General features: G+C 46.5%; 2 protein-coding genes across 2 annotated transcripts; one reads left to right on the top strand and one right to left on the bottom strand.

Moving 5' to 3' along the window:
- The first annotated feature begins 557 nt into the window (after nt 1-557).
- LOC109784730 (remorin 4.1) lies at nt 558-2917 on the top strand. The gene is made up of 2 exons (XM_020343331.4): nt 558-1570; nt 2435-2917. The coding sequence occupies exons 1-2, from the start codon at nt 845-847 to the stop codon at nt 2624-2626; spliced, it is 918 nt and encodes a 305-aa protein (XP_020198920.1). The 5' UTR covers nt 558-844; the 3' UTR covers nt 2627-2917.
- Nucleotides 2918-3893: 976 nt separating this feature from the next.
- Nucleotides 3894-9941, bottom strand: LOC109784729 (mitochondrial Rho GTPase 1). The gene is made up of 14 exons (XM_020343330.4): nt 9573-9941; nt 9304-9436; nt 9037-9183; nt 8589-8765; nt 8218-8469; nt 7902-7970; nt 7696-7751; nt 7398-7479; nt 6512-6723; nt 6351-6417; nt 5848-5960; nt 5270-5420; nt 4823-5009; nt 3894-4340 (listed from the first exon to the last, which is right to left on the bottom strand). The coding sequence occupies exons 1-14, from the start codon at nt 9779-9781 to the stop codon at nt 4267-4269; spliced, it is 1929 nt and encodes a 642-aa protein (XP_020198919.1). The 5' UTR covers nt 9782-9941; the 3' UTR covers nt 3894-4266.
- Between the last annotated feature and the right edge of the window lie 214 nt (nt 9942-10155).

Below are 10155 nucleotides of genomic sequence, written 5' to 3' on the forward strand. Positions count from 1 at the left end.
GGTCTGGTGTTTCTTTTGCAGGTTTGTCTCGGTCGCGCTACCCTGCGGAGCAGATAACGTGTCTGTCTTGATCCGCTGGCTCCAGTTTTGATCGGCGAAGGTTAACCAGACTCGGCCTTGTCAAGGAGCGTGTGAGATTTGTGTTCTCCGGCTCCGTCTGGCCGGAATTGGGGTCTACAAGCCCTCTCAACCATCTTCTTCTCCATAGCGGCAATTTGTTACAGAAACTGCGGCGGCCGACGTCTTCAAATCAACATCGATGACTTGTCGGCGCTACTTTTATAAGCTTCTTTTGGGTTTAAACAAGTTTGCTCCGATGAAATAGGGACCAAAGGAGGGAAGGAGCTTTGCTCACGGCGCGCCGCCGATGTATGGGTGGGGGGAGAACACTTGAGTGCCCTAAAGAAATTGGATGTATTTTTTTCATGCAAGGGTGTCTTTGTACACCATAATGTCAAAAAAAATGTCTTACATTATCGGACTGAGGGAGTACTTTGTATAGTGTCTTTGGACTTTTCAAAAAAATATAAATAAAACCAAGGCTTAAACGAACATTCGCAGCTGCCCCCGCGACACGTACGTGTCATCCGCCGGTACGCGCCACGGGAGACAAGCCAGCCCCCACCTGCCATCGCCGTCGCCTCACCCGCGCCCGGGACAGATGGACGGATGAACAGATTGATATAACCACACCCCATCACCCACCCACACACACCACCACACCGCGCGCTGACACAGCAAGATCATCGACCGAGCAGTGAGTCTGTCAAGAGGGCGAGGCGTGCACTGCTGGTCCTCCTTCTCCCGCGCATGGTGCCCCGTCCCCGCCGGCCGGCGCCGACACATGTTGCATGAGCGGCACGCACCACCCTCCGCGTCCGACGACGAGGACGATGCCCCAGGGCCCAACGACGAGGAGGGCACTCTGGTGACCAGCACCACCAACACCACCTTCCACGACGTCGACGAGGTGATCGAGGTGCGCGAGGTCCACCCCCTGTCGCCGCCGCCGCAGCACCCGCCCTTCACGCCGCCCACGCGCACCGTCTCCGCCGCCTCCACCGCCTGGGACAGCGCCAGCAGCCACCGCTCCGTCACCTCCGAGGAGCAGTTCATGACGATGAGCCGCGAGTTCACGGCCATGGTCGCCGCCGGCGCCGGCGCCGGCGCGGCCAACAACGCCAACAGTAACAACAGCAACAGCAACCACCCCGGCGGCCCCTACGACGGCGGCGCCGACCAGCTGACCAGCATCGGCGAGGACGAGCTGGAGGAGCACAACCCGCTGGCCATCGTGCCGGACAGCGGCCGCCCCTTCGCCACGCCGCCCAGCAGGAGCGGCGGCGGCAGCGGCAGGGCGGCGCGGCTCGACCTGGAGGTGGTTCCCGCCGCCGGCCCGCCGGTGGAGGCGAGCCAGGTGAAGAAGGAGGAGGTGGAGACCAAGGTGTCGGCGTGGCAGACGGCGGAGATCGCCAAGATCAACAACCGGTTCAAGAGGGAGGAGGTGGTCATCAACGGCTGGGAGACGGAGCAGGTCGACAAGGCCTCCGCCTGGCTCAAGAAGATTGAGGTAATGATTACTCTACAGAAGAAATTCTTCACCTCCTTTTGCACTTCTTTTCTGATGATTAAAATATCACTGGAATTCTGCTTGCTTTGAGCTTAATTTACATCTAGCATCATCTTTCCTTGCAACAAAGAAAGAAAAAAAAATCTCCAAGCTTGACAGTCCTATCAATTCAAGAGAGAAAAGGAGTAAAGCATGACAAATTAATACAGCGACTAAACTGCCCAAAAATATTTTGTCTTGCACAGATTAGAACGGTTCCGATACTGAATAGATAACTGATGGTTGGTGGACTCAGCACATATAATTTGTGATCACTGATTAGCAAGCTGGTTTTTTTCTCCAAAAAAAAAAGAGAGGAAGTTTCTAGGCCTAGCAACACTAATACAGTACTCCTTTTGAGTAGAATAGTACTCCACTATTGGTTATCTATTCTTGTTTTGAGAAAAGGTATATGAAATGAACCAATCCCAAATTAGTTATTTAGAGGTGTTACATCTGAGTGGCTGTCTCAATTGCCCCTTTCCTTCTGGGTGCGTGCATGTGAACATCAGTTCGTTTTACAGCTCAATCATGCAACTTTCTGCGCATAAAGGAGACTACTGTTTACCTGTGAGATTATCATGGATCGTTAGCACGTTGGTTTCACAGCGATAAGACCAGTAGAGTGGTGGTCTTTGTCCGAGAGAGCCACTGGCTATCAGTTCAGTTTCAGAGTTCTCCTTTAGCTTTTCACACACATACCCTTTCCTCCATGCTGCAAATCATGCTTAGTTACTGTCTGGTTGGTGTCTTTTATCAAGAAGCACAGTACAGACTCTGTATCTATGTCTAACTGTGATGGATCCCACGAAATGGCGGGTGCAGAGGAAGCTGGACGAGCAGCGCGCCAAGGCGGTGGAGAAGACGCAGAACGACGTGGCCAAGGCGCGGCACAAGGCGGAGGAGAAGCGGGCGTCGGCGGAGGCCAAGCGGGGGCTCAAGCTGGCCAAGGTGCTGGAGCTGGCCAACTTCATGAAGGCCGTCGGCAGGGTGCCCACCAAGCGCTCCTTCTTCTAGCCCGCCCGCCCGCCGGCCTCCCTCAACTCTGGAATCCTGTCTGTTTTTGCCCATGGGTAGTAAAAAGTAAGGGCGTGTGCTGCTGCTGCTGCATCCGATCGGTCGGAAACCTAATTGTAAAAAGGATTTGAAAACTTGCTGCTGCTGCTGCCTCCGTTGTATACTAGCCGCCGGGGGCCATCACTGATCACACGGTGGCGCTTTTTTGTTTGGCTTGTATATGCACGAAAAACTGGTGTGGAAATGGAATGAATAGCGTGTTTGCCACAAACCTGCAAACATTCAGAGCAATTGTTCGTATCTAACACTGCTGGTGTGGATCTTTACGTTCTTCGGTTCTGTATTATGTATCTAGCTGAAAGTTATCATAGTCCTTTAACGCCTATCACGAGAGACGTTGCATCAATGGTCCGGCTGGTGGAGACGATTGTTACCCTTGCACACCCAGGATCACGCAATAAGTTAACCCTTGTGTGTGTGCGTGCGTTTCGACGAAACGGCTTAGTTTTTCAACGTGCTGCCCGTCGATAATGAAGTGCACTGTGTCCAATCTTGGATTTCTTGGTTTTGCAGCGACTTTGCTATTAGTCTTCCAGCTCCAGAGTCCACCCTTGGCTTGCGTTTTCTTTTCTTTTTTTGAGATTTTGGAGATATGGCTTGCGTTGTCTGAACTCGAGCTGGCACTTTTGGCCACAAAAAATAATGGTGATAACTCGAGCCGGGCACTGTGTGTGTGCCCGTCGAGTACGCATCATGGTGACCGATGAGGAACCTGCGCCGCACGTCACCGCATTCGCCATTTTCATTTCCCTCGTGACAACGCCGGCTAGTGGAATCATCATTTTATTCTATTCTATCTATCTATCGTCTGAATGGCGAAAGCGACCCCGTGCCTGTGATTGACCGACGGGCATAACCCCAACTAAGACGGGCCTTGTCTGGCATCGACACGAGGGCGTGGCTGTAGACATCGGCATCGGCATGGCCAGGCACTGCCCGGATCCCGCTGGCGCTTACCGGAGTCCAGACACACCCGACGGCGACGGCCTCAGCTTTCGACGTGCTAGGCTAGTCGAGATGTAGACATGGGAGGAATGTGACCAGAGAATTCGTCAATTTATTCCAACTCGTATAGGCGTAAACCATCGACCATATTTCAGTAAAAAGAATCAGTCAGCGTTTGGTGTTTTTTTTACTCTCACCATTTGAGACCGTAATTGCGTTCTGCACTCTGAAAGGGATAGCTGTATAACTAAGCGAAAGAAACTGAATAGAACTATGAAATCAATTAAAGCACGGACAAAACAAAAACTTCCAACTGCATCCCCACACCAAAATAAATAAAGACATTTAAAATGTTCGGAGGAAATGAAAAAGAAAAATGCAGGCAAAAATTTAGGGCAGTGGTGGAATTCTAACAGAAGCAAAACAAGTCATGACAGTCTTATCAGCTAAAGAATCTAACAGAGCCTGATGACTGCCGTACATTATACGGTCCGAAACTCAAACACGCACTAGTACAAGTTATCTTTGATGATGACAGCACCTGTACATAAACATCAAGCTAGACGATCCACTTCATCGACGATGAACCTGCCTGTTGCACGTTATTTCCCGACTGTCCGGGAGGGAGGGGGCCTTCATGACGACGAGTTCCTCCTAGCCGCATAAACCCTGTAGGCGGCTACCCCCACAACACCTATAGCAGCTCCAACTGCAGAGTATTAGAATAAGTTAGTACTGGGCGGGCTTTGCTCCACAGATCATGCTCGACACCCTTGAATGCAAGTTCAAGTAAGGTCTAAACACATAGAAAATCTTAACTGGGTAGCAGCATTTTGTTGAATGCAAGCTATCAGGCCCGTTGACTCGATTCCCTATGGAACCCACCCTAACCTCTACATCGATCAATTAATTCACTCTGCTATGGACTAGTTACTACTCCCTCCGTTCCTAAATACGTATAAGTTCCTAGAGATTCCAAAAGGGACTACATACGGAGCAAAATGAGTGAATCTACACTCTAAAATATGTCTATATACATCCGTATGTAGTCCCTATTGAAATCTCTAGAAAGACTTATATTTAGGAATGGAGGGATTTTATTGAGATGATAAATGTATCGCGTTATTATATGTGTCTCTTGCTATATCTATATTAGGTACCATGTGGATTAGGGTTGTGGGGTTGACTTGCCTGAAACAACCATGAGGGAACGGTTGAGAAGTTGACGGTATTGCCTGCGTGTTTTACCAGCTTCAGTCTCTGGAATGCTCAAATGGGGCCGCTGTGCCGCATGAACTATTCTGCAGAAAATATTGTTCAAGTCTTTCAACTTCACGCTGATGGGAATTGGTGTTTCAATTCCCATGTCTTGGCTCACCTGAATTAGATAAACTTATGATTACTCCGCAACAAACATAAAACAACTACAGTCCATAGATGTACAGCTCTGTCTGCCACATGTGTATTACTAAGAGAACTGTGGTCAATAAGTACAGGAACAACTTGCAAAAGCCATCATGTGCACAAGTATAGAAATATAAGGACGAACATTTTCTAATCCATTGAAATATCTGTTTGTCCCTTCACCAACTACAATGGTAAATTTAAAATGTCAAACAAAATTGTATCGGAGCTTACTCTGGTTGATTCCTGTAGAGCCACTGGAGATTGATCAAGATCGTCCTTAGCAGCAACTATCAGACAAGGGACTTCATAGCCTGTGTTTTCTCCATGTGAAGCCACTTGCACAAGCAAATCTCTTGCTCTTTGCCAAGAAAACTCATCACAGCTGCCATTTCGTAGGTGTCACATAAGGAAATTTATGTAATATTGAATAATACGTCACAGAGTACGATATACCAGGATAAGCAAGATTTTCAACTGTCATCTGTACTTTTTACATAACCAGTGATGAACATTCGAATCAATTAATAAAGGTAATTAAGGATCAAAGAGATTCATTTTTTACTGACCAAGATCATTTTACACTGATATATCTGATATGGCCAGTAAGCTATTGTGTAACTGAAATAAGATTGCAATACATGAATTGTAAACCTAATTTTGCAAATAGCATTGAATGGTAACCTAATTTCCTTGCCAAGATGGGCCATCAAAACCACTGAGAACAATTCAAAAATTGCCCGCATATATGACACAAAGCAGAAAACAGTACAATAAACAAGAAAATAGCTCAGCAGAAACAGAATGCATACCTATCGTAAACAAAGACTGCCGCATCACAGGGTGCCAAGGATTCCTTGTTGTTTAGCAATGATCTGACATCACCTTCAGGAATCTCTCGCAGCACAAGTGTTTTTCTAGTCCCCTTCAATAAAACAAGGACATAATGAATCAGATATCAACATTGCAGAGTAGAAGCATCCTTACAGATCACAAAGGATTAGAAAATGATAAATCTCAAAGCTGCACTCGCAACTAATGAAGTTAATGTCAGCCTATCGTCTCCACTAGACCATCACTATGATTTCTGAAAGGCTCTCTCTCCCCCTCACATATCCACCAAAAATGAAGATGGCAAGAGGGAAAGGGCGAGATTGAACTACTGCACATGCCATTGGCAGAGAAAATTTGGGTTGTCTTAATTTCTGTCTGTACACTCACATGATGTCTTGCATCATTAAGAATAGAATTTTCATTTATCAGAATGTTTGCTTATAGTGCAAGCAGAATACAGACATCACTTTTGACTACTTACATCAGATGGTTCAACAGTATTTGCCGCAAACCGGTCGCTGTTAGTTGGCAGAGCATCAGAAGGTTGCCTGCAATGAAGACAACAAGTGAAATGGAGTTTCCAAAAGGAACAAAGATGGTATGAAAATTCATGGAGTAAATACAGGGAAATGCATCATATACCTTCCAAGGAATGATTGTAGCAATGCAGTCTTTCCTGAACCTTTGGGACCAAAAACATAGCACTGGAACACATTTCTTTGAGTCTGCTGCTTTTTACGGTCCACTCGTCTTTTCCTCGTGATGGTGAATGCTGAATTAAAATCGCCCGAATAGCCGACATATACAAGGTTCGCGAAACTATTTGCTGGATCTAGAAGTGTCATAAGAGCCCACTGCAATTGTAGGAGATACTAGTCAGCAACGAAAATTTACCGGTAATCTAGTAAGAAAGCATATCACCATAATACACACAGGTGTTTTACTTACAGTTCTCTAAGTGCATGTCCACAAGATTAAACTGGTGTAGATATGCATAATAAGAAAAGGCTTTCTTACCTGGAAACGTTCCACAAGCTTTTCAAGGCACGCCACTAAATACGATGCATCTTAATCATAGCAAGCACAACACTACTAAAAGATTTCTATCCTATTTTTATGTTTCTTATGTGTTTGATATAGTATATATAGCAAAACTCATATATAATCTCTTCTGGATTCGTTTGCATACTGAGAATGACAAACTCAGAATAGGGTGCAGTAATTCATACAATGGTTACAACAAACTATTGGGCTTTCTCAGAGAGATTAATTGAGCTCACCGAATGGTACTCCCTCCGTATCAAAATATAAGACGTTCTTTGACACTGTCATAGTGTCAAAAAAACATCTTATATTAAGTTACAGAGGTAGTACAAGACAGTCAGAATAATGAATAAAAAGATGTGTTACGAATAGAGCCTTAGGCCGTTGAATCTAACCAACAAAACAGCTTAACCAACCAGACAGCGTCAAAAATTATTGCACACGAACAGTGTTGGTTTTTAGCACACTAGGAGTGAGAGAATACCTTAGAAAGAAATCCTTCAAGTGATAGCCCACCCAAGACATTCCTTTCAGCAGAGTCTTTATATAGATCAGAAGTCCAAGGACTGGAATAATGATATGTGAATGGTAAGCAGAGACAAATGACTAAATAGACTAAACTTGAAAACCATTTAATGAAAGTTCAACAGATTCAATCAAAGCAAAGACAAAGTAATACAAGGTTTACTAACAATATGAGTAAAGTATCTAAATTACAACCAATTGTCTCCAATAGTGTCAAACTAAGATTAAAATTACCCTTTCTTTTAGTAACAACTTACTTTTCAGGTGCAGTTGAAAAAAGATCATCCAACTCAGAAGGTAGCAAAGCTTCGTCCTGGATTTGATACATAAAGTCATAAACACATTTTCAGAACTTCCTCCGACACAGAAGTTTTTTAAGGATAAGATTTAGAATGAAAATGCCAAGAACAACATTTACATCGAGGATAAAAAACAAATGTGACAATCAAAACATCAGACTTACATTATCTATGTCAAACATGTTGAATATTCCTTTCAAGTAATCAATCACTTCATTTGTCAATTCCACCGTCTGTAACAAAGATAGTGATATGACTTTAGTACCAAAGAAATATTATAGACCAAAGGTATGGCAAATATTAAACACTTAGGTAATGAATATTGAAGCCAGCATTGCAGATACCCACCATACAGTTGAAATCAACTATTAAGCCATTATAAGAACAACTTGACACTAAAATATATGTGCACTAAAAAATTGGTCTAGCTTCAATTGACAACAAAATATGAATAGCTGACATTAATCAACAGAACATTACTTGATCAGGAGCTCGCTTGACTGACGTTGGAATGAATTCATCTCTAAGCTTGATTTCATTATCATAACCAAATTTCCTCAATACTGTCCATGTAGTTTCCAAACGACCTTTCTCAATAAAAAGAGCATGAAGGAAAAGGAACCCAGTCAATGTAAGGCCACTATCATTTACGCCTTCGGGCATCTTCTCTTGAACAACTCTCTTCACGCCTGATATTTCAGTAGGCTGGAGAGGAGCGCTAAAACATCTGACCTGCAAACCGATGGAAAGAGAATTGTAGTATCACCATACATAGAAGAATGTCAATAAAAAAACTCTAGTCAGCCTCATGTTAAGATAAAGGAAGAATGGTGACCTCAGTGAATACAAACCTGAAAGTCATTGAGCTCCACATCACTGAGAGCTCCATCCCTGTCGTGGTCACATAGAATGAATATCCGCTTCAAAGCCCTCACACAGCGTGGCTTTAGAGATTGTGCCTCTTGGTCGAATAGAGGAGCTGTGGGGTGAAGCACTGCCTTCTGGGCATAGTAGAAGACCTCAGGCACCTGCGATCCATAAACTATCTGTTTAGTAAACCTACTCAAGCATAGTATCTAGAATTCTAACACAACAATCAAATTATCAACTGCATAGTTGAATTAGTACACAATCAAATTATAAAAAATGCAATGTTGGAATATTACGTGAGGCTGAGCAGCTGCTGGCATCAGCATTTTGAGCATTCTAGTTTCATTCGTTGTGAACAATCAACAATTTGACATAATAAAAGTGTGACCAACATTCCCTGGATATTGAGACAAGGGGGGTCTTTCTCACCTGGATCTGGCGAAGCGCGGAGCACTCGATGCAGGTCTCGATCTCACGGAACGCCTGCATGATGGGCGCCATCGTCTGCTCAAGGCTGTTCTGCTGGTCGTCCCTCAGGTCCAGCTTACACCCCACCACGATGACAGGCGCCTTCAACTGCAATCACAGATACATTGGACAGTACAGATCAACACGGGCAACCCAGGGTAAAATCGCCGACCATGGCCAGCCCAAAGCTGCGACAACCACGAACCAGGCCATAGAGGGCGAGATTACCTGGATGCGCCTGAGCTCCGGGAGCCAGTAGGAGCTGAGCCGGTCGAGCGTGGAGAGCCTGTCGCAGGCGTAGGTGAGCACCACCGCGTCCGCCGCCTGGCACTCGGCGATCAGCTTCGGCTTCTGCTCGGGGCTGCAGCGCGCACACACACACACACAGAGAACGAGGACGACGGGGTCAACACCGGCGGCGCGAACACCAAATCAATCAATCCGCGACGGAATCGTCAAATCTGGGGCGGGACGGAATGGGAGGGGGGGCGGAGGACCTGGAGGAGGTGTCGACGATGGTGATGGGGACGCGGTCGGGGAAGTAGTCGGCGGGGAGGCGGGTGTGGGGCATGACCTTGGGGACGTTCTCGGGGAACTGCTCGGTGGCGACGGCGACGACGAGGCTGGACTTGCCGGTGCCGGGGTCGCCGATGACGACGACCCGCACGCCCGGCCGGCCCGCCAGGTTCGCCGCTGCGGCAGCCATGGTAGCCGCCGCCTCCTCCTCCTCCTCGGGGCTAGGGTTTTGGGGGATTTGGGCGCGGCGGGGGCTGTGTGGCGTGGAGTGTCAGGCGGTGGGGCCGGAGGGGTGGTGGCCGGTTCGGTCTTATGGTGGACGGAAGGATCGGTCTGGTTCGTCTTTGGTTGCTTCGGCTTGGAGGAGACGCAAAGAAAGAAAGAAAAGAAAAGAAAAGGCGATGGATGGAACCAGCGACCGCGACACAGAGACGTCGTGGTTGCTTTGCTTCGGGCCTGCGAGGAGGGCTCGTGAATGATGACGCCACGTTGGACCTTACATGGGCCGGTTAATGAAGTATTTTCGTTGAACGGTTTTGCTATTTTGTGAAGAAAAAACTACTC

This window comes from Aegilops tauschii, chromosome 5 (genome assembly GCF_002575655.3).
Source record: "Aegilops tauschii subsp. strangulata cultivar AL8/78 chromosome 5, Aet v6.0, whole genome shotgun sequence".
In the NCBI taxonomy this organism is placed as follows: Eukaryota; Viridiplantae; Streptophyta; class Magnoliopsida; order Poales; family Poaceae; genus Aegilops; species Aegilops tauschii.

Coding starts and splice junctions, on each gene's coding strand:
- LOC109784729 (XM_020343330.4), bottom strand. CDS start 9,781: ATGGCTGCCGCAGCGGCGAACCTGGCGGGCCGGCCGGGCGTGCGGGTC. Junction 7,971..8,217: donor TCAAGCGAGCTCCTGATCAA/GTAATGTTCTGT, acceptor TCTTTGTTACAG/ACGGTGGAATTGACAAATGA. Junction 7,480..7,695: donor TTTTCAACTGCACCTGAAAA/GTAAGTTGTTAC, acceptor TCATTATTCCAG/TCCTTGGACTTCTGATCTAT.
- LOC109784730 (XM_020343331.4), top strand. CDS start 845: ATGTTGCATGAGCGGCACGCACCACCCTCCGCGTCCGACGACGAGGAC. Junction 1,571..2,434: donor CCTGGCTCAAGAAGATTGAG/GTAATGATTACT, acceptor TGGCGGGTGCAG/AGGAAGCTGGACGAGCAGCG.